Below are 23,174 nucleotides of genomic sequence, written 5' to 3' on the forward strand. Positions count from 1 at the left end.
AGAAATATTAAAATATCTAGATATAGTTCTGTGATTCATCTGTAATTTGTGATATATGTACATTTAACTCTATGATACATGAAACAATAATCATTTAATATCTTTGAATTCTGCAAATAATCTAGCAACGAACACATACACAGCCCAAATAGCTCTTGTCAAATACACATGACAGAATTAGTAGAAGAGTCACAGTCCTGATTGTCTGCCTGACTAGTGTGAATAAGAGACAGTGATTAAAGTCACATCACAGGACGTTTGCTGGCTCCTAAAGTCCAGTCGTGGTTACTACACCTTTTGACATCCACAGTGTTAATATCAAGCAACCAGGTGAAATGATCGAGTCAGTGTTAGTGGCTAATTATTAGGTTTAACAATTTGAAGTAAACAAAAGAAAGAACTGTGATTTATGATGTAGGTGTAGGGGTTCCGTGTTTTCATGTAAGGGTACACTTCTTCTTAAAATACTTTCATGATGCTGTACATAGAAGTTCTGAAGGATTTAGCGTTTTATTAGTTAGTGTTACTAGTTATTGGCTCAGAAAGGCAAAAAGCATTATCGTCCACCTCCAGCCTTGTCCCACTTCCTGAAACCTCTCAGAAACCACCACAGAACCAAAAGACCCACATAAACATTTTCCTCATATGCAGCAAAAATCTATTTCACACACATGTTCTGCTGCTGTGTGACATACATCAGACACATTGGAGGTACATCTGACTTTTATTGAGGTAAAATGACAGGAATCAGATGTTGACAGCTGGATGATGACCCAAAGACCAGCTCAGCCAATCATAACAGTTAAAGTACAAATTTGTAAATAAAATACATATAAGTTTGTCAGTTCTACATCTATCATTCAGGTTGTCCTTTACACCACTGTGAAATAATAAAGAAGAATGAAAGTTAAGATCTAGGTTAAAATAATTGTTCTCTTAAATAAGTTACTTATTGATTTCTAAATAATAAATGGTCAAGATTTATTTTATTATTTCTTAATTCACAGTGTTGTGTATGTGGCATGTTTAAGTATGTAAACATTAACATACTGTTTATTAGGTCCAATACTTGTTTTCCATATCCAATATCCTGATACTTGGTTCCATTAGGAAGTGTAATTTATCCTAAGGTTTCAAGATGGGTTTTCACAGCATTTTATGACATGTGTGGCAATTCCCAACTGCTTGAGATTTTAACACTCTGCCCTGCAACATGTAAACAGGTTTATGAATGGATTAATAATAATAACTTTATTTAAAACAAAGTACAAAGGGCTGCACAACAAGGAAACTAATACAGAAGGAAGTACATAAATAATAATGGTAATAATTATAATAACAATAATAGAGATAAAAGACCAATAATAACCTGGCATCCCAAGGAGATTCAAGATTATATCCTCTGAGAAAAGAGAGCCCTAGATGAACACAGTACTGTACAGTCCATACACATACAAAACATACCGTAGAGCATACCCTGTGCTTAGATGGTCTCAATAAAAAATACAACTCTGCAATCTCAATTGTCACTGTAATAATTCTTCTTTTAAAATACAATATATATATATATATCTGTTGAAATTCGTGATTAAATACATAAAATTAGTTCCATTTCATCACATAACATTTCATTCTGCATTCACAACTACAGCACAAACTACCCTGAGCAGCTGCAGTGCTTTGTAAAGGTCCAAATTCACTTCAGTATAAAGTTAAATGCTGTTTAGATGAGATACTCATGATCAGTTCTTAAGTGTCGCCCACCACAGTCTGCGGCGTGTGTGCTTCAGGGCCCACCTCCACGTGGCTCTCCGCTGTGCTCTGTGTGACCACGGTTGTGTCCTTGATCTTGGCTGCGTTCTCACTCTGAGCTCGGTTCTGTTTCTCCCTCTCCAGGGCTTTCTCCATCTCTGTGTAGTAGTCAAGAGCCTTCCGGACTGGGTCTATTATGTGCTGCTGCAGAAATTATGAAAGAAATACAAATTATTTATCACATCTCCCAGAGATCGAAACCCAGATTTAGTATATATATAGTTAAACATAAATTACCTCCAGGCAGGGGAAGAGGTTGGCCAGTTCAATGAAGAGAGGCAGAAGAACAAATCGGATGAAGCCTGTTTGAGATGAAGGTTTTGTCACTTTGTCCCGATCCATGAACGGAGTGACTGGAAGACCCTCTAGCTTCTCCACATCACTCTGAGGACAGACACATGTGGAACAGCTGGTATTACTGGGACCAGCTCTTCCTATCATTTTAACCAACTTCAAGTCATACCTCATCAAATGATTATTATTCTCCTGGATACATTGATAATTAATATTACATCCAAAATAAATTCAGATAATAGGAGGAAAAATGGAAACTATGCACAACAGTATTGAATCTAATAGTGTATTCAGGTGTTGTTGCAGTTCTTATATGCAGTTGAAATCAGTAGCCTACCTGGTTGTAGAATTCCTGTAGAAGACAGTCCAGCCAGGGCTCAGCCACCTCCATGGGCCGTGCCTCGTTGGATATGTCACTCACTTTGATCAGGATCATCATCAGCTGCAGACACAAGGAGGCGTCACAAGAAAGTGTATTGTAGCAGGAGGAGAGAAAACATGGTAGCGTATGTGTGTGTGTGTGTGTGTGTGGGTGTTCTGTCCTCTTACCACATCTTTGTGGTCCTTGTTGGTGAAGTCGAACGCAGGCAGGATGGACTTGAACTTGATGAGAATGTCATTGTGCCTTGTCATGTCAGTGGCCAGAATGCATCTGCAGTGACAACAGATCAGGAAACATTCTGCATAATGATCAATCATCATGAGGAAATAACTTAAGGAAACGTGCATGCTAAGAGAATTAGAGAGCTGATCTCACTTGATGATTCCCTCTCTTATCTGTTTGTATTGATCCATGGGCAGATTTCTGAAGATGTTGTTCTCCGTCTACACAACAGAAAAAAACACATATGTCCTTCTTCATAAATCCCTAAATGAGTTTAAATCCTTTAACAAATGTATGTTTTATAGCAGCACGGAGAGAATGTTTGAACCCCACCTTCTCCAGTAGCTCAAAAGCTACAGCACAGTGATGGTTCTCCAGGGGAGAGATGTCATTGTAGCGAAGAGCTAGTTCAGTCCGAGCATTTATCTGGAAAAGGCAAAATATCATGATTCTCATGGTCAAACATGTGTATCTGCAGGACGTCGCAACCACGGCTCCACCCCCCGATCCCTCTGCAGACTCTAGCTCCTAATATGCAAGATAGCAGCGTTCATATCTGGGATATTTGGACTTCATTTCTGGATCGTAGGAGGAAGTGAAGACACATTGTCCATTGTGTATACAGTCTATGGTCCATACCAGCAGTGAAAAGAGTCCTTTCTATAGAAATGTCAGTGTAAGTGATGGGGCACGAACTCCATGGTCATCGCTCAGCTAGTGGAAGCACAAAGGGAGAGTTTTAATATGCATACCTGATAGGCATTATTGTATCCTGTGTGGTCAAGGTCGTGGCATACTGCAGAGGTCAGCATGATCAGCAGGTCGATGGCATCCAACTTACTCCTCAGGTCAGTCAGCCAGATCAGACCATACATCTGTTCAGAGACCGTCAAAGTCAACGTCATTGTCAATTCGGCCAAATGTACAGGACATAGACGGGATTGAAATGCAGTTTCTCTCTGATCCCTGGTGTAAACATATAAGTAGATAGAACATACAAGTACGCAAAAACAGAACATATAAGAACACGACATAATAAGCGATGCATACAAAGTGGAGGACAGGATGGGAGCCGGAGATTTCTGTGTGATTGCTTGCCCCGCCCTAATATGTTTCTCCTTTGCTTGATTGCCCGGCCTGAGCGTCATTAGGTGCATTTGACTTGATGCGGCGCTGACTTAACGTGATGCATGCTGGTCCGTAGACTATGCATAATGGCTTTCAGGGTTTTTACCTTGATAACTTCTGGAACTGAGGCTGATTGGAGAGGGAATCAGTACACTTGTAACTACTTTTCAGAATGGAACATTTATCACTTACTGTTACAGACGAGAATTCACACCACCAGGTGTAGTGAGCTTTTCTGGAGCTTTTCTAGTCTTGATGACCACTCAAAGCAACGCTTTCTCTATCACATCTCATTATTATTATTATTGTTATACATGCTATATTTATGCAGCCCATTGACCATTAACATCTGACTGCCCTGAGGGAGAGATGTCATTCACCACCTAGACATTGACGTAATGGCATGATTACAAATACAGACGCGACTGGGCTGTCCACGATTTACCTTGATTAAACCTAAACACTCACACACACACTTCTCAGTCACACAGACTTACCATCTGGGTAACACAGAAGCAGTGCTTGAAGTTGTGAAAAGGGATGTTGTTGTATCTTCGGTAGACTTCAAACAGAAACTGCTGCAGTACTTCAGGCTCAATGTTGAACGTCGCTATGAAATCTAAATCTGTGTACATGACCTGCAGGAGCACCATAATCTCTGCGTCCTCCCACTGCCTGCACACACACACACACACACACACACACACACACACACACACACACACACACACACACAAACAATCACACACAAAATATAACATTCTGGGATGTAACTTTTAACTGTAGAATCGAGTCTCTTTCTTTAAATGTGCAAAATGAGCACTTCAAAATGAAGGAAAGTATAAAGATGGCATTCCAGGTTGAATAGCAGGTAAAGTCAAATCTTTTACTAGCCAACAAACATCTCTCAAAAAAGATAAGTGCGGTCAGGGTAGGAATTTTGCCCCTAAATTCATTGTATTCCCTACAGCCTCTGTGGCCTTGCCTCATGCATCTAGTGCACATGCAGCATGGCATTATCACAACATAACAAATTATGTGTGGTAAATCATTAATATTTCGTTTTCAATTAAACTTCTGTGACTTGCTGACTACATTTAAGTGAACAGATGAGGCACAGCTATTATATGTTTCACTATACAGGCAGATATTGGTAAATAAAAATCTAGATGCAATAATGAAGGTATCTCACAAAACAATTGATCAAAGTATTGTTCAAAGCTAAATATATGTTAATCATCATATCCCTGTAAGCGTATGTATATGAATATGTATATCTATATGTATATCTATATGTATGTGTTTATGAAGGCCTATATGTAAATGTATATTTATATGTATATGCATACCTAAATGTAGGTGTATATATTTCAAATATATAAAATGGTCCAAATTTACTATGTGACACCATGGGTTCTTGTTTTGTAGCCTGAGCATCATTCTAATATCTCTCATCTCTCTCATCTCTCTCATCATGGGTTTGCTTTAAAAGCAAATAAATTGGACAAATAAAATAATGGCCGAGCCCCACTGAATGCAGCGTGCACTTTCTCGCAGTGAAGCTCACTTCAAACATGGTGTGTTGATTAAGCCTTTTATGAAGACGCTCTTTTGATTTGCGAGCTCTCGGCAGGCCCATTCATATTGAGATGAGCGCGTCAATCAGAAGATAAAGGGCGAGGGCTCCCATCCTCTTCAGAAACGCACCCTTCAGAGGTGCTTGCTGGGTTTAGCCAACCATCTGCACTGAGGAAACAGGTGCACCGGTTGTTTGTTTGTGATCTCCCCGGTGCACAGACACCCAGCACATCACCGTGATGAACACTGATGCTGCAGTTGAATTCATTTCCAGATTTAACTCACCAATTATCAAAGGTTGGGGTCTTTAAATACTGCCTCACTTCTTCTGATACCTCCAGAGAGCTGCAGGGGGACATGAGAACTACATTTCAAACACACAGTATGGATGTAACCTGTTTTTATTGGTCTGTTTGTATGTGAAGGTACCTCATTTGAAGAAACTTCTCCCGCACATGCTCACACTCCTCCCTGGTTTTCCGCAGGGTTCTCTTGAGGTAGAATGGGGAGGGCTTGAGATTTCCCTCTGACAGGTCTTTAAACAATCCAAGCCAGCTCAAATGCTCCACACTCTGAAAAACAGAGTGAATCCAGCTGAGAACTGAGAATTACATTGTTCATCCCATCAGATCCCTGGAGTGACCCTTTAAAATGTAGGTCAGACATTACAATATATCATTATCATTATGATTACCATTTGACTGCACTAATAAGAAGAAGGGCCTTATCACATAGCGTGCTGCAAAGGGTCCTTCTGGAGTGAAACAAATCAGTGACTTCCCTTTTATATACAGTCTGTGGTGACTGCACTGATCTGCCCATCTTCAAAACCTTACTCAAACCCCATTGCTTGAATGTGTGATTAATGATATGTATTCTATATTTGTGGTCATTTACTGTGTTTGCTCTCTCTGTTTTCAATCAATCAATCAATCAATCAATCAATCAATCAATCAATCAATCAATCAATCAATCCAATTAAATTTGTAAAGCCCCCAAAATCACAATTTGCCTCAAGAAGGTGCGACATCTAACGCGAATAAGGAAAAACTACCCAATCCTAGTTGTAATGATAATCCACCACCAGTTGCCTCCACTTGAAGAGTGTCTTTGAGCATTGTTAAAATAACTATTTAAATAAAATATATTATCATATTGTGTTTTCACCAAATAAAGTTGTCATGGCTAACATGTTACAAACGATTGCCTGTTTATGAGTTCCAGGAGATTTGGAGGAAGATTCTCATTCATTTGCAGGCATGTTAGTAACCATTTAATTCATTCAGGTCCAATATTCAACAATTGCCTTCTCTGACAGTTGGCATGATAATGTCAATGTATTATGTCGATAGATTCCATGTTTCTTTCCCCACAGCTTTAAAGCTACAATCAAATTCGATCTCTGGTCGTACCTCCAGTTTCTCCCGGAATGAATCCACCTGTTTCTTCATCTCGTACACGACTGCAGGAGTCTCACCAGCCTCCATCAGGATTTTCTTCTCCAGGCCCTGCAGTCTGAAGTCGCACATCATCAGTGAGGTCTTCAATCATCAGATATGCATTTATAACTTTGGACTGTGCAGTCCACCCCCCACCCCACCCCCTCACAAAACTTCAGGATACTATTTTTCCCTCAAGGACATCATTTAGTTTCTGTAGTTTCTCTGATTCCCCTCCCTGCCAACCTTTTCTCCATGGATGAGAGGTCAAATCCTAGTGCACCAGCAAGCTCCGCACCTGAAATGACAAGAGAAGAGGGAGACTGTTGACAGTTTTGGAATAAATCCAAGCAGTACGATTCCCAGGGTGCTGAAGTAAAGGTACCTAACGGTTCACTGTTGCGGTCAGCGGCCACCACCTCCAGCTTGTAGCAGGAGTTTGGGCTGTTGGGCTCTAGACCTGGGGAGATGTTGATGATGTTGCCTTTGGGGTTGTAAAGCTTCAGGATGTCATGGGGTCCAGCCTCAGCTGCAGAGCGGAAAAGATCTGAAAAAAACGGATCTGCACTTATTTTTTTTTTTTAATAGCTATTATTCTTCTGCAAAAGAAGCGCTAGAATTAATCACAAGACAATGCTAGTATCGGGTCCTTTTTCCTCAGGGTTTTGGTTAGAATATCACTTTTGATAAGGCACTTATTATAAAGGGTTTATAAATAGAAGTTGTACTTATTTGCTTTATCCATTTTTTTATAAATCATTTCGGTTGTGAAAAGTTCCTTTGACAAATATAACTGCATGACCTGCAGGAACTCCATTAAATCTAGTTTTTCTATTTTCATAAGCAATTAAGCTCTGTTAATGGATAGTCAACATTTAAAACTGAATTACTACAGAAAGGATAAACACGACCAGTTGCAATCAGTAGCAAAGTATTACTAAGTACATTTACTCAAGTATTATACAAAACATTATATAATCAACACTGGGTTGTATATAATACAATAAAATGCATATTATACATTTAAGGAAGGCCTACTTGCATTTAACTTGTGATTACTTGGCTACTGTTTCAGAGTGAAATATTGTGCTTTCACTCAACTGCAGCTATTCGATGGATGAACTTAAGAGATCACGATTTACATACAAAATAGAGAGATTATAAAGCAGTTACATTTATATCAATTTACCTATCCAACATATACATATCCAATTAGAGATGAAATGGTGAGTGGATTAATCAGTTGTTGACAAAAAGTGAATTAAACTCTAAAAGGTCATTCAGGAGACCCTATTATCTTATTATTTCATAAAATATATTATGATGAGATATAAAAATTCAGTTAACTTTTTGATTGCAAACATAATCCTAATAATTTGTGGTGACACAATTATCTTTGTAATTATTACAATCATGAAATAAATAATCCTGGTTTTAAATAATAATAATTGAAACGAATTTCAACTAGTTTCTTTTTTAATTAATAAAACAATGAAATTCAAGGAGTGGTACATTAGTTTGAAGACTTAACTTAACGTCCTGAAAAGTGCACAGATACAGCAGCTGTTTTACACTAAAGGCATTATTAAAATAAATAATGAAAGGTATGTTATTGTTCATATATCAGGGTGTCACTATTATTGGCTCTGTGTAACTGTGATAAGCATTTTACTATTACTGTATCATGAAGTTTCACAAACCAATGGATTTATCAGTTAATTGGAAAAATAACCAGCAGATTAATTCCTTATAAATAATTAATAGTTGAAAATTAGCTCCACCTCGATCCACAACAGTGCAATGCTGCTTAGACATTGATGTATGAACAATAATAATCCAGATTATAGATAGAATAGATAGGAAGCCTCAATTAATTTTTTTGTAAATGATTTTGTACATCAAAAAAAGCTATTAGTTACCTACAGTATAACCTTTCATTTAATGTATTTTTCAGAACGTGTATTGCATATTTTTTTAAGGTTGTCAGCTGTCACATGCTCACTGGCAATACGAAACAACTGTTGCTGAAAAACCCACATTGACCATGTACTGTGGTTGTGAGGGGAAACAAAACCAGGTTGCCGTGGACAAGACATCCAAAATGGAGCTTTGTTTTGCCCTCGTCACCACTTGAAACAGAGAATATATGAAGAACATGGGAAGCCAGTACTAAGCACAGCCTCAACATGATAAGTGAGGAGCTGTCAGGGGCAGCTGTAAGGCTGCGGCTCACACAAGCTGCATGATAACCACACATTTCTTTAAGCTGCTTGTGTAATGACTTTTGTGTGAATTCAAATCGTGTGTTTATCAGGAGTGGTTACTTGTTTGCAAAAACGAAGCTGTTAGAATATTTTTCTGTCACTAAATATTTCTCTCTCTGAGAAACGATATAAAACAAAAGATATAAAGCTGAATAAAACAGACCAAATATTCATATTAATTATAGCTTCTTTCAATTAGTGTAAAATCGTAGCAAACATAGAAGAAATTTTCAAATGTATTATAATAAAAGCAGAGAAACATGCACTGGTTCTTCAACACTGTAATCTCACACCTGCATATATATGTGGATATGGAGACACTGTCAGACAAACCACTTGTATCACAAAATCCTTTTCTAACAGAGATATGTGAACTTAAAATAACAGTGTTGTGTTCCTACCTTTGACATCCTGGGCAGGGCAATCCACTGGGAACTCAGCCTGCTCTGGTCTCCCATTCACTGTGAAATAGATGATTTTTGTTGCCATGTCATGAATTTAGAAGCACGGTTGTTGCAGTGTGCACTACTGATCTGTATCTAATATCTGCCCCCCCACATTATTGTACTGTTTAACACTCCTCCCCCTTATTGTTATTCTCTCCGCCTCCTTGTCTGACCCTTCTTCTCCTCTCTTCCTTTGTACTGTAAAATGTTTCCAGTAATAGTAGAAATTATTAATTCAAAGTAACACATTATATTTATTAGTGTCATTGTGTTTCAGTGGGAAGCCCATATCCACTAATTAAAAAAAAAGAAAAGTATTATACAATACTGAGAGCTCTGCATCATGTGGATTTCAAACACTTATTTGATTCTCAAAGGAGAAAATTCCCTTCCAAAATAGCAGAATTATTCTGGTGAATACTTTAGTCACGTATCTGTGGAGGGAACTAGAGGGTAACAGCCAGAATCAGCCCAGATGTGGGTGTGGATGTTGTGAACCGGCCGAGGACCCAATCGTATAAACATACATCTTTAAAAAACTAGCTGGCTAGAATCTCACAAGTAATTAAATGAAAACTGAGGCTATTAACAGTAGAAATGACAATATAACACATATATGATGTGTGCATTTTGCATGCACATATTAATAATCTACATTCTCATGAAACTTCCACCATAAGTGTAGGGGAAATGTAGACCTTTTTTTTTTTCCCCAGTTTACATTCATTTTGACTTGAATAGAGCAAAAACAAATTCATAATTTCTAGCTTCTGTAGACAATATAACATTTTTACAATCCCGAAAGAGATGCAACGATTCTGTGTGGCAATATAAGAAAATAATAGAAAAATTAAACCAACCACAAATTAATTTTAATAATGTAAAATATGATTAAATATAATACATGTTATAATAATAAAAATTGTCAAAGGAGCAAATACACAAAAGTTGTTTAATATTCTCTAATAAATCAGATAACTGAGACCGGTCTGTATTTCCTCTTGTTGGTTTGTTTATTGAATTTATTGAATTTATATTTTTCAGATTTTCTATTCAGAGGTTGCACAGGAAGTCTCGCACACATGTTTATGTCCAGTGTCGCCACTGCATCGACGAGCCTTTCCTCCCCGCGCCTCTGGATGGCGCTGTGGCAAACCCACGCCTGTAGATCACACTCAGACTGAAGTCTTTTTTTCGTTGGGTGGTCACCACGTGTGTCACCGGAAGAGGAGACCAACGTGTTCGGCAGCGACTGTGACGGTGTTGTTGCTCGCTTCACAGTTGATGCGCGTTACCCGCCGACATGACAGAGAGCAAAGCAGAGACCACGGCTCAGCCAGCGAAGGAGCTGCTGGCGCTGAACCCGCAGCAGGAGACCGAGTTCAAGAAGAAGGTGCAGGAGGTGAAGAAGAAGAACAAGTCGGTCAAGGTGGGTCGAGACGATGCTCTGACAAAAACGTGGGACGGTTTAAACATGGCCGCTACACGACCCAGTACAGTAGAGACACCACGCAGCTCATAGCTGAAACAACCCAGTGCTAGAACTACTTAAAATGGCGACTCACTTATTTTGAGACGTGTTTAACTTGTAGACGTGTGAAGTCTAACCTGGTGAAGAGCAGCTCTGTGACACCCTGTCCTCACTGATCAGTGCAACCAATGCGCTTTATGTCATGTTTGTATTAATTACTGAGATTGACAGAGAGATCTCTGTCAAACACAGGTGAAGTCTTTTAATGATGAATAATAATCTGACCAGTATACTTTATTAGCACAACAATAATCTCAGGGGGAATGGAAATAGATAATTAAAAAGAAGTGATGTTCATAATAACCATCAATTACAATGCTTATTGTTATAAAAACGTTAATTAATTCAGGGTATTGACTGCCCCGTCTACTAGTGGTGACACAGAATCAGGTGCAGGTTATGGAAATGTTATTGGTTCATTTTTGTTCAAATGTATAGGTTTAAAGCTTTATTTTTTGTCTTTGACTGATAGATATCTAACGGTCCTTTTAAAGGTTCAGTGTGTAGAATTTAGTGACATCTAGTGGTGGAATTGCATGTTGCAGCTGAATGCCCCTCACCTCCACCTCCCTCTTCAAACATGAGAGAGAACCTGTGGTAGCCTTCAGTTGTCATAAAAACTAAAAAGGTGTTTAGTTTGTCCAGTTTGGACGACTGTAAAAAAAGAAACATGGTGGCCTTCGCAGAGAGGACCCGCTCCTGATGTAAATATAAAGGGCCCATTCTAGGGCAAAGAAAACAAAGACTGATTAGATGAAACACACGAGTGAAAACATCACTAGGATTAGTTTATATTCAATTTCTGCCAATAGATCCATTTCACATAAATTGCACACTCTTTAACAGCAAAGTGTATGAGTCTTTTTGAGAAGATGCTCCCCTGGCTGTCCAGTATGTGGTGGAGGGGGTGGTTGGGATGATCCATGTTAAAGAACTGTGTGTTTAGTGTCCTCCTCTCTGCCACAGCTTCAAATGTGTGCCTGCTTACAGCAAATTACAGAGCCAGTCTTCTTCATCAGTTCATTTACCGTTTGTGTAGCTGGCGCCGATGCTGCTCCATCAGCAGACCAGTAGAGACCAGTGCACTGGCTACAACACACTGCATGTCAGACCTTCTGCTTCACACGTTAAAGGGTCTTATCTTCCTACAAATCGTGCATGTATTTTCTGCCCATGTGACATCGTCATTATTTTTTTCTCCTCAGGGGAGTCATCTGACCCCAGGAGTGGTCTATGTGGGCCACCTGCCGCTGAGCCTGTTTGAGCCTCAGCTCAAATCTTACTTTGAACAGTTTGGGAAGGTGTCGAGGCTGCGGCTGTCCAGGAGCAAGAAGGTAACTTTGAGGATGTGATAACCAAAGCACACAATATTCTACATTTTATCTGGCAGAGCAAAGCCTAATTCAGTGTGGTTCAGCTACACAATGTTGACACAGAATAAAACGTCCTTATGGGATGTTAAGGTTCCACTGAAGATGTGGGAGTAGAATTAATAAGATATTTTTTCTCTGGTTTTCCTGACTTGGCTGTATGAGTTGTCCTCAGTCCAGCTGGACATGGTAGCAGTGATTTTGCTAATTCTTTACTCCACAGTCGTCAGAGGTTTGGCTCAGACTGAAAATGGCCTCAGGTGAGACAGTGATCTGAGGTCAGATAACTGAGCCCAGAGTATTTTGGTATATAAACCTTATCACCTGCTTGCTTCTTTGCATGGTGATCAAACAAATGTCCCAACAGAAGCATTGTTATTGATCAAAGCATGAAACAATTCAGACATGTGCTATTCACCTGTTTGCTGACTAACCTTGTCTCACATCTTTTACCTGCAGACAGGTGGAAGCAAAGGCTATGCGTTTGTAGAGTACGACTGTGATGAAGTAGCAAAAATTGTTGCAGAGACCATGAACAACTACCTCATGGGAGAGAGACTCATCCAATGTAAGTATTGTTCATGTACATGTTTATTATTGGTAAGCAGAGAAGAGCAGCCACATAGGAACCATTTCGATGACAGGGATTCATTTTTAAATGTATTAACTTGTGGCTTCTTACTGGTTCCCAGGTCATGTGCTTCCACCAGAGAAAGTGCACGAGAAGCTGTTTGTTGGCTCTCAAAGGATATTTAAAAAGCCCTCCAAATCTGCTGTGAAACGCTACAACCAGAACCGCACGGCTGAGCAGGTCGAGAAGATGAAAGACAAACTCCTGCGCAAAGAAACAAAGCTCCGCAAGAGGCTCGCAGCACACGGCATCGAGTATGACTTCCCAGGATTCGTAAGTAGAATGTTAACTTTGAATGGCAGCTTGCTGCTTTGTATTTATCTGGAATAAATCGCAAACCTTAAATACTAACATTTAATTATATTTATGTATTATATGTATTAATTGGTAACATTTGATCAGTACATATTGGCTTAGAACTTTGACCTGAGGAGATTAAGAGAAAAAATGTCACCTGAACCATGAGATAAATCAGAACACAGGGTTTATTCTGTACAAACTACCAGAGGTGCTCTACTAGGATTCATGCTATTCGTTTGCATCATGTTAATCTTTGTTCTTCTTTTTGCATTTCCAGGCCTCCCAGGTGCCTCAGAAGAAAAAGTCCTCCGACTCCATGAACGCATCTACGTGTAGTGTAAGAACAATATTGATGGTATTATATTTGGCTGTGGCACAGACTGAAAATGACCTCATGCATATCAGTTGTCTGTGGTCAGATAACTGTGCCCATACTAGCGTGGTTCGTAAAAACCTATTGCGTGTGTCTCATGATGACGGCGTGATAAATCCATGGACCTACATTCCAGTGAAAACTTGAAACCAGACAAATCATGTCTGCACCAAAATGATCATGTGTGACTAATAAGCTTCATTTATTCACTCCAGGACACCACACCACTCTGCACCCCCTCACTCCTGGAGAGGAGGAAGTCCATGGTCATCGATGACGATGTGGATGACGAGATCGTCATTAAGATTCCAGCTGCAGACAAAGATGAAGAGAGCTCCTCAGAGGACGAGGAGGAGGAGAAGGAGGAGAAGGAGGAAGATAAAGATGGTGATGAAGAAAATGACTCAGAGAGTGAGGAACCCTCTGAAGAGTTCGCAGAGGAGAAGTGAAAGTCCCCCCTGTTTTATTGTGGACTTGAGCAGTGAGCTGAGATGGCGCACATCGAAGATCATTTTCTTTGAGAGTGATGGGGCACTTTGAACTGTGTTCACAAATCGCAGTGTCTTTCTGTATGTGGAAATCACATTACAGTTTAGAAAGAATCTCTTATGAAAGAGTCCACTGTAATTGTGAGTAGATTGTGAGCATCATTTAAGCTGTTCACAAAATCATCATGAGCCCACTTTATGGGAAGCGGCTGTAAATGGACTGGTTGTATAAAGGCTGTTTTCTGTGTCAATCTTAGAGCTAGACTGTTTGAACTTTGTTTTGCTTTATAAACACGTGTACACAAATTCTATGGTCTTTAATAATAAATAATGTTAAAGAATAGGTATCTTAAGTGCTGGATATGTCTGTTTATGTGATTGAAGAGGAAATGCTCGAACACACTGGCAGCAAAATGGAGCGTTTTTGAATAGCACAGGTCTAATTAGTAAAATGAGTGATGGCTGAATTCCATTTGGCTGCTTCTGTTCTTGGGTCCTGCTGGCTCTCTGTTACACTGTCACGGCTGATAGGGACAAATGAATAGAATAGGACATTTTAATTAATATTCTTGGTGACGTCTGTGCTTTAGCTGGTGTGACAGGTTAAACTGCCTGCTTTAAAAAAAAACCCAAACTATTCTATAAACTAAACAATGGCACAAGGAGTGACTGCAGTCGTAATGAAATTTAGTATTTTCTTCACAACCACCTGAAAGATATTGCATTTTTACCCCCTTTTAAAATATATAATGAATTCTTCATTTTTACGGATCATAGACAGTACAATGGGCAATTCATAAACACAAATCATATTTGAACCTTTAGCCAATTTTACAAGGTACAGACAAAGTGACATTGATAATGTAAGAGGAGATGTAAAGAGATAAAGTCGACAGGTCAGTGAACCTAATACTCTGTCAGAAATGATCATGCAAAACAAAGATATATCATCTGTAATGTCACTAATGATTAAAGACCTTACTGCTTTCCATGTGTACAGTCTGTTCCATGTGGGGTGAGAAATTCAGTATTTTATTACCTCCAGAACAACTGTGTACTATCTCACCATGTTCACAGATCTTGGTTCTTTCTTGGTGCATACCTCACCCATCCACCAAGTTTCATCAAAATTCACTTTTTGTGTAATCCTGCTAATACAAACAGCAATGGGGGGGGTAAAAAGATAAAAAAATAAAATCACATTGAACAATCTTTGTGTAGATTCTGTAATGGGGAGTTGAACTGTTTATTCCATTGTCCATATCCTGCAAGTTTGTGGATCAATATTCAAGAGGAAACCTGAAAACTGCTTCCAGATTAGAGATGCTGCTTATGTTTAACTTTTAAATTTAGATACATGGCAAAGCCAATATGTTTTAGAAATATCAATCAAGTGTTACTGATCACAAAATAAAATGGAATTGGTGGGGGGTTTATATGAAAGTAAATATGCTCTGGCTGTCAGGTTTTTCAATGTCAGTTGAATACTATTGACTAATATAGGAAAAGGTTCACTTTGATTTCCCTTTGCCCAAATGTCTTGTGAAATGTGTTTTACTCTGTGCCATGTGAATTATTCTCCAGTAATTCAAAAAGAAGAGAAATGAAAATGGAGGGGACCATCATCCTCACACCTTGGCCCGTGCTTGTAGGTCTGGTTTCCATCTTTGATTTGATTAAAATGACAAAAGCTGGAACACAGGATGTAAACAGTGTCATCAAGTCATCTCCCTGTGACGTTACACACGTGCATCCAAACACTGAGCTGGTCTGGAGTCTGATCTGAGTCCGTGCTGCAGCAGCAGCAGCAGCAGCGAGCAGAGATGATTGTACACTGACTCCATGCATCCAGCAGACGTCGCTACACGTCGAGTTACACGTAATACACAGTTTTTTTTTTTTGCGTTGCCATTCGCCAGTTTTCCAAGTGCCAACATCATCCCCGGATCCACTGCGCATGCGCCCCACGATCCATTCTTGTCCCGCAGGCAGCATTCCGGGTGGAGAGAGTGAGAGAAAGACACCGGAGCTTTGAGGCCGCACACGTTTACGTTTACAGCCGCAAACAGGAGCTGTGTGTCCGGAGCAGCGGCCTCGGTCCAGCAGGATATGGTGAGTGGAACCATGAGGGATGAAGCGTCTCCTCCTGGTCCCTGTCTGTCTTTGTGCTGTCTGTCTGTCTGTCTGTCTGTCTGTGGACTGACGGGCTCATTGAAAGGAAGGGCTGCGCTCGGGGTTAGCTTTAGCTTTTATTCCCCACACACACACACCTACTTTGTGTCCGGGCACAGCAGAGCAAGGTTAGTCTGTCCGTCTCCTGGAGAGAGACACCAATAAAAAAAAAAAAAGAGGTGTTTAATGGCCATGGAGGAGAAATTCAGGTGGAGCCATTGTCTCACATAAGCAGTGTCAGGGGGCTGGTGAGGAGCTCCTGCGTCTGGCTCTGCTAGCTGTGATGGTCAGGCTGGGAGCTAGCTGAGCTAACGCTGCACAAAAGCAAAGGTGTGTGTGTGTGTGTGTGTCACTGTATGTTACTGTGTGTGTGAGATGAGGCTGAGTGTCCTGTCAAAGCTCTGCTGAATACAGGATGGTAAAAACACACTGTATTTAATGAGGGCTTGTCTTTTATTTTTGCTATATCATGAACTGTTGTTTACACACCTGAGTTACTTCAATGAACTCATTTGAGCTTAAAGAGGCTCAATGCAATACATATTTCATTTTATCGTTTAAATAGATCACACACACACATGCTCACACTTACAATCGATGTGTGATGCTTACACACATGCATAAACGTATACCTAGCACCAGAGCTGCAAAATGAACTTGAGTCGTAAATATGTTTTATCTCATGCGTAGCATACAGATCTGTATTGTATCTGTTAAATAATTAACCTCTATATCAGTCTACTTGGTATTTCAGTGGTTCATTCGTGAAAACTGGCCTCACTTATAGTTGGGACATGATTGCGTTTGTAAAGAGAAAGTGTAGAGAGGTCACAGTTTGTTAAATCTGGTCCATGTCTTGCCCTGTGAAGACATGCAGGTTTGATTTTTCAGAACAAAGGATGGAGGTTGTTTAAGCATTCCTTTCTATAAGAGAATCTTGTACACAGAAAAGATGGGGCTTATTTGAAGGGAAGGAGCCCTACCAGCATATGTTGGAGCAGACTGGAACTGGAGCTAATAAACAAACAGTGACGCACTCAAGTCGTTTTCATTTTGAATTGATCCTGTGGCTCAACCCCTCAGCCCCTTTGTTTCCATGACAGTGGTGGGATGTCAAGCTGAGTATTTGGAGTTGTCAGACAGGGTTGGATGAGGGGGCAGTTATTAACTGTCATGTCGTCTCTCTCTCTCTTTTATAAAATCACTCACCGTTGATCTGTTGCTGTGAAACACTAACCTAAGCACTTAGGGAGTTCTGGCCATTTACTTATGCTATGGTCACGACACCCAAACCTTACACCCATATGTGGTTGCTGCTCATCCAGTTTCCAAACCATGGAGATTGATCTGCAGCTATAGCAACCTCCTCTCAGGCTTCCCCCCAGATTTTGGAACCTGGCTACAGGGATTTGTTCCCATTCAGCTGCGAGAGCATTAGTGAGGTTCACAATGAATGTTGAGCAACAAGGCTGGTTCACAGTCAGCTTTCTGGTTTCATCACAAAGGTGTTGGATGGGCTTGAGGTCAGGGGCTCTGTCTGTGCTGGCCAGTGGAGTTCTTCCACACCAGACCTGACTTTTGAGGGCATCGCCATTTGGAATCAGGCAACTGTTGCCACAAAATGACTCACTATTGTCTGGTACAAAAACATTCAGTTGATTTATCCATTTGTTGATAGACACATGAATAACCTTACTTTTGAGTTAAAGGTTCAGTGTGTAGAATCTAGTGACATCTAGTGGTGAAGTTGCATGTTGCAACTGAATACCCCGCACCTTGCCGTGCCTTTCCAAACATGAAGGACAACCTGTGGCAGCCTTCAGTTGTCCTAAAAACTCAAAATGTGTTTAGTTTGTCCAGTTTGGACTACTATAAAAAACATGGCGGCCTCCGTAGAGAGGACCCGCTCCAGATGTAAATATAAAGTATTTAAACTTAAAGGACCCACTTTAGATAGATTTAGATAGTTTAGATAATTACACACTAGTGAAAACATCACTAGGATCAATTTCTGCCAATAGATCTCTTAAGGCTAGTTTATGCTTCTGTTTATACCCCTACGCCATAGCCTGACGCGCACCTCCAAAAAATCCTAACTACGCGTCGCGTTGACGCGGACCGCAAGCGCTATGATTGGTCTGCTCAGAACGTGAGTTCCGGCAGTTGCTTTTTCCGGTCTTTCTTCCTCGTCGTACAAACCACCTCTGCAAACGTCTTCTCTGTCGTCTGCGCTTCAACATTTGCAATATAAGCATTTGTTCTTATTATTGATGAGCTCCAACTCCAAATACAGCTGCTCCACCTCGGTCGCCATTGTTTACTGTTGTTTACTTTACGGAAGAAAAAGCGAGGATTCGGCTATAACCACACGAACACACAGCCACACCCCCCTAGCGGCATGGCGGTGAATTGCAGAGCAATGCGTTCCCTCGACGCAGAACTTCGAATGCTCAACGCCGTACCTACGTCGTCGACGTGACGCAGAAGCATAAACTAGGCTTAACACCTAGAACTTGAACACACTGAACCTTTAAGTTATTGATATACCATTTAAGCCATTTTCAAGCAAAATTCCAAACATGATCTGATACCAGTTTTCCAAATGAATGACCTATTGCTCTGATTTATGTCGTAGTCAATAAAATATCTGTGTTTTGAAATTTTGATTGGACTAAACCAGCTATTTGATGACACTGGTTAAACTGTCTTTTATTGTTTAAATAAAATAAATAAATAATCTGCAGATTAAACCATGATGAAAATAGTTAGGTGAAGCCTGATTTTTGGTTTAACAGGTTAACTCTACCAGATATTTGCTCTCCCTCTACTTTGAAATAAAAGTAGTGATTTTAAGCATATTTCTATGTACTGTAAGCCTGATCACTAATGAGGTCTCTGACTCTTACATCTGAATTAGTGATAGTAGATTGACTCTGTCTTATTGTCTTCTTTCCTTTCTGCTCCTCTAGGGCTCTCCAGGCAGGATACCACGGCAAGACATGGATCTCTGAGCTAGTCCGCTTCATCCATCTCCATTTGCTGCCTTGCTTTCTGCTTGCCTAAACCACCTCCTCTGCCCCTGCTAAAGCGGTTTGGCTCAGACTCCTTTCAGAAAAGAAGAGGGGGAAAAAAAGGGGAGGGCGTAGAAAACTTTCCCCAGCTGCCGTGCAGACACACACATGCTGCATTACTGCCATTCCCCAAGCCCTGCTCCATCCATCCCTAGGGCACGGCCACTAGCCTGCTAGCGAGCTAGCACTTGGCACAAAAAGAAGGCCTGTCCTCGGGTATAAAAAAATACAAACAGACTGTGTACACTTGCCCCTTTCTTTTTTTCTCCCTTTGCCAGTCAGCCAGGCACATTCTCACCAACTGGGGCTCCTTTAGTTTAGCTGTCATTCCCGCTGCTTTGAGCAGTGGAGGATTGTTAGTCAACAGCCAGTCAGTCAATCAGCGAGGCGGACTGAGGAAGCCGCAGGGGGTTATTTTATCAGAGGCCAGGATGACGGAACCCAGCATGGAGAACTGCCTGGCTCAGGTCCTGCAGAAGGATGTGGGCAGACGGCTGCAGGTAGGCCAAGAGATCATAGATTACATTTTGGACAAGGAGAAATCTCACGACCTGGAGCAGGATCAGACAGCGCTGGACAAGATGGTCGATGGCATCGCCAGCTCCTGGGTCAACTCCAGCAACTTTAAGGTAAGCTCCATTAACAAGACAGTGACCACATCCGCACTCGCACATTTATTTTATTGTAAACAAATGCACTGCACCCATGCATCTCTCTGCCTTTTTATCTATATTTAAGTAATTTTCCACCAACTGAAATGTTCTGTATATTTTGGTCTAATTCTTTCATTAATGTAAACAGTAGTGCTTTGTTTTCCCTTCCATTTGTCATGGCTAATTCAACTGTGATTTATATTCACCTTAGAGATTAACCCTTCAGAATAACTTGATTGTTAAGATGTCTGATTTGAAAAGCTCATTAGGTGAGGTCTGTTTTCACTTGTCCAAATGGGGATGAACATTGACAGTTTGTCTTTGCACATCAAGTTGATATTCTAGTGGCTTTTAAGTAAAATCAAGCACTTGGACAGCTATGGCACAAGTTTTCACACAGTTTTGTGTTTAAACAGCACTTCCGTCTCATTGTGCAGCCATATAATGGCCTCTCTTTGGATGGTTTAGGTGGAATTTCCATTTTTTTCTGTTTGCTGTGAGTAAAGCAGAATTCTCTCAGACAGGCAGAGGCACATAACATCATTGTTTGGCTTCAGTGTGGCTCACATTCTTCTCTTCTGATTGTGCTTTATTTCAGAGTTCAATGTTGGGCAGAGGTTTATCTGACCCTAGATCGTGATTACATTAGCATTTCTCTCAGTATTCAGCCACAAGTTGCTTTCTCTGCCACAACTGTAAGAACACATTGTTTAACGGATTTCATGTTGGGATTTGCTTCTGTTGCTCTATGTGCCTAAAATGTCAGTAATCTCTGCCTGAACAAACCCAGTCCTGCTCCCTATAAGCCCTAGTATAGCAAGGATGAGGAAGGGTTTTAGTAGTTTTCATCTTTTTCTCTTACTTTCTCTGCAGTCTCTGCAGTTCTGTGGTGCTAAGTTTTGCCTGGATTGTGCTTTCTGCGTGCTGCAAATGACCATGTTTGTTGCACTCCTATGTTTTTGCTCTCAGAAGTCTGGCTCGTTGCTGAGAGAAATGGCGATGAGAGGCCAGGGAGAGTTTGAAAGCAAGCGAGAGAAGGCTTAATTGGATCTGGCCTGGTTACAGCTTAGATGAAGGGGTACTAGGAGGCCAGAGCTGGCAGATATGGGGTTTACAATAAAAGAGTCAGCAGACAAACCTCCAGTCTTTGTTATAATGCAGCCGTGTTTTAATTCTACCTCATATAATTCTTTAATCCTACACACAATGCAACATATACAGCTTCCTGCTGTTAGCACTGGGGAAGAATACATTGTTTGTTCTGTATTGTCTTGGCACTAAAATGCATGTAGTCTTTCACCCTTTAAAAACTGGTATAACTGTATACTCTTTCTTGGGCTACTAGAAACAATCTCTACTTTTCAGAGTGGCACTATTTGTGGTGTTAGTTAACCAATAAGAGGCATTATCCTCAGTACAGGCCAATCCGATCACTTGGTAACTAATGTGGAAACTATGCAGTTTGAGAGAGAGAGAGAGGGAGAGAGAGAGAGAGGGTGATGGATTCATTTGCCATAAATGGATATTTGTTCTGAGGGGGGGAACTGTTTGAAGAAGGAGCTTAACGGTCTGTCACACTCTCCTCACCTTTGCTTCAGTGTGGGTCCAGTCCAACTGTGTGTTTTCTTTGCGACACACTCCTTTTTGTGTTGAGATAACAAACTTTAGAGTGTTGTGCTGCCTTTGTGTAGGTGAAGAACACAATCCTTCAGTGTGCTCTTATATCCATAACTGGAACGGGGTTTGCATCTTCTCAAGTAAACAATACTCCTCAGTTTGCAAGGCAGATAGAAAAATGTAGCATTTCTGTGGAACAAAATGAAATTGTGCACAGTAACATTAGCGTTGTATCTCTCATCTGTTTTTCCAAACATAAGAGAATGTCGTACCATGGTTACTACAAGAGGAAAAAAAGTACATGTGTTCTTTTTTACAGTCACAAGCATAGAGTGCAGAGAGAGGGCAGTTTGAGTTTGCACATTGTCAAAACGCTTCTGAAAGTTTCAGGATCAAACAATTGTGAAGTTCAAATAATTACTTAAACTGTACAATATGTATCTCTGTGTTTTCCCATAGTATAAGGAAATCTCATGCACTTATGGTGTAATCTAATATCAAAGATGACACTGTAAAATTGTATCTTTTATATGGCAGAATTCCAAACTGAATTCTTACACAATTAAAGCAAGGGTTGGTAATCTGGGAAAAGTTAGCGAGAGCAGGTTTCACTTGCAATGCAACTGATACATCCTACCTCCTCCCATCAGCCCTGGCGTCAAAGCTACACCCTCATAACCTATGAACGCACACTGATTGACAACTGCTAGATGTCTGTGGAGATTCTCAGTTCTCAATTTAAATACCTGGGACTACCAGCAGTCATTAAAATCTCTTAAAAAAACTCCAACAAGTCCAGTTGACCTGTTTTTTAGCACTTGGAGACAAGCTGACTTTTCTGTGATTCGCTCGCTAACTTCGTTATCATCTTCGATTGTCACTGCTTCAGCAGCTGATTACTCCAGTCATGTGCAGTGAGAGAAGGGGCACATACACTTGTTTTTTTTTCAGACAACTTTATTTATTGATGGCTATCAGGATTGGAAGAGGATTTAAACACAAATAAATTAATTGTTTTCAGAAACAACTTACATCCAAGTAATCAGCCAGGTAAAAAATCGCACAAAAATGATGAAGAAGAATTGTCCGGTGATACATCTTCACCATTTCTTGGATTCTTCTATAATATCCATATTGATTGGAGAACTATGATGAACCCACGTGTCTTGTGTGTGATGGGACCACTGGTGTCTTGAAAGTAGCAGAAAGTGTGGATCAAGGATTGCACTGCAAGGCTATTTTGATTGGTTCTAAATCGAGCACTTTAATGATTCATGTACATACAATTTAAGATGGAATGAGTCATGTGCACAGTCGATGGATAACTCTTGGTGCAGTTGTCATTTTCTAGCAGTGATCTCTTCTTCTCTGTGTCCCGTCCATCTCAGGGTGTGTCAAGCTAA

At 40.3% G+C, this 23,174-nt stretch overlaps 3 protein-coding genes and 2 non-coding genes across 41 annotated transcripts in view; 4 read left to right on the forward strand and 1 right to left on the reverse strand.

Annotated features, from left to right (window-relative positions):
• Positions 1 to 349: 349 nt before the first annotated feature.
• LOC109637368 (high affinity cGMP-specific 3',5'-cyclic phosphodiesterase 9A) lies at positions 350 to 9,662 on the reverse strand. 2 transcript variants are annotated; one of them, XM_020099655.2, is made up of 14 exons: positions 9,521 to 9,662; positions 7,241 to 7,402; positions 7,102 to 7,153; positions 6,829 to 6,931; positions 5,846 to 5,988; positions 5,702 to 5,761; positions 4,336 to 4,513; positions 3,463 to 3,585; positions 3,044 to 3,136; positions 2,864 to 2,931; positions 2,656 to 2,758; positions 2,444 to 2,548; positions 2,050 to 2,196; positions 350 to 1,956 (listed from the first exon to the last, which is right to left on the reverse strand). In XM_020099655.2, the coding sequence occupies exons 1-14, from the start codon at positions 9,606 to 9,608 to the stop codon at positions 1,750 to 1,752; spliced, it is 1,632 nt and encodes a 543-aa protein (XP_019955214.2). In that variant the 5' UTR covers positions 9,609 to 9,662; the 3' UTR covers positions 350 to 1,749. The 2 variants fall into 2 exon arrangements, with proteins under 2 accessions (XP_019955214.2, XP_069389654.1); XM_069533553.1 differs by having other exon boundaries at positions 7,102 to 7,402.
• Positions 9,663 to 10,770: 1,108 nt separating this feature from the next.
• On the forward strand, positions 10,771 to 14,611 carry nifk (nucleolar protein interacting with the FHA domain of MKI67). The gene is made up of 6 exons (XM_069533622.1): positions 10,771 to 10,994; positions 12,302 to 12,430; positions 12,926 to 13,034; positions 13,159 to 13,370; positions 13,675 to 13,734; positions 13,986 to 14,611. Exons 1-6 carry the CDS (start codon positions 10,869 to 10,871, stop codon positions 14,217 to 14,219), a joined length of 870 nt encoding a protein of 289 aa, XP_069389723.1. The 5' UTR covers positions 10,771 to 10,868; the 3' UTR covers positions 14,220 to 14,611.
• LOC138411970 (small nucleolar RNA ACA64) lies at positions 12,706 to 12,835 on the forward strand. Its single transcript, XR_011244459.1, has one exon. It is a non-coding gene; the product is annotated as a small nucleolar RNA ACA64 (small nucleolar RNA).
• Positions 13,773 to 13,903, forward strand: LOC138411971 (small nucleolar RNA ACA64). Its single transcript, XR_011244460.1, has one exon. It is a non-coding gene; the product is annotated as a small nucleolar RNA ACA64 (small nucleolar RNA).
• A 1,573-nt stretch (positions 14,612 to 16,184) lies between the features above and the next one.
• The window catches only part of clasp1a (cytoplasmic linker associated protein 1a), a 74,229-nt gene continuing 67,239 nt past the window's right edge, over positions 16,185 to 23,174 (forward strand). For 9 of the 36 annotated variants that reach the window (XM_069533597.1, XM_069533587.1, XM_069533596.1 and 6 more), the window contains exons 1-2: positions 16,187 to 16,370; positions 19,400 to 20,130. In XM_069533597.1, coding sequence (XP_069389698.1) covers positions 19,933 to 20,130 — 198 coding nt within the window. In that variant the 5' untranslated portion in view covers positions 16,187 to 16,370; positions 19,400 to 19,932. Of the gene's footprint in view, positions 16,371 to 19,399; positions 20,131 to 23,174 lie in introns of all 36 variants that reach the window. The other 27 variants (XM_069533619.1, XM_069533614.1, XM_069533608.1 and 24 more) reach the window with 7 other exon arrangements.

This window comes from Paralichthys olivaceus, chromosome 10 (genome assembly GCF_024713975.1).
Source record: "Paralichthys olivaceus isolate ysfri-2021 chromosome 10, ASM2471397v2, whole genome shotgun sequence".
Classification (NCBI taxonomy): domain Eukaryota; kingdom Metazoa; phylum Chordata; class Actinopteri; order Pleuronectiformes; family Paralichthyidae; genus Paralichthys; species Paralichthys olivaceus.

What these genes read in the sequence shown, in the direction of transcription:
- LOC109637368 (XM_069533553.1), bottom strand. Translation starts at nt 9,608, where the DNA reads ATGGCAACAAAAATCATCTATTTCACAGTGAATGGGAGACCAGAGCAG. An exon ending in GCTTCTGTGTTACCCAGATG is followed by an intron (nt 3,586 to 4,335) that starts GTAAGTCTGTGT and finishes GTCTCTGAACAG; the next exon opens with ATGTATGGTCTGATCTGGCT. An exon ending in ACAAGGACCACAAAGATGTG is followed by an intron (nt 2,549 to 2,655) that starts GTAAGAGGACAG and finishes TTGTGTCTGCAG; the next exon opens with CTGATGATGATCCTGATCAA.
- nifk (XM_069533622.1), top strand. Translation starts at nt 10,869, where the DNA reads ATGACAGAGAGCAAAGCAGAGACCACGGCTCAGCCAGCGAAGGAGCTG. An exon ending in AGAAGAACAAGTCGGTCAAG is followed by an intron (nt 10,995 to 12,301) that starts GTGGGTCGAGAC and finishes TTTTCTCCTCAG; the next exon opens with GGGAGTCATCTGACCCCAGG. An exon ending in GGGAGAGAGACTCATCCAAT is followed by an intron (nt 13,035 to 13,158) that starts GTAAGTATTGTT and finishes ACTGGTTCCCAG; the next exon opens with GTCATGTGCTTCCACCAGAG.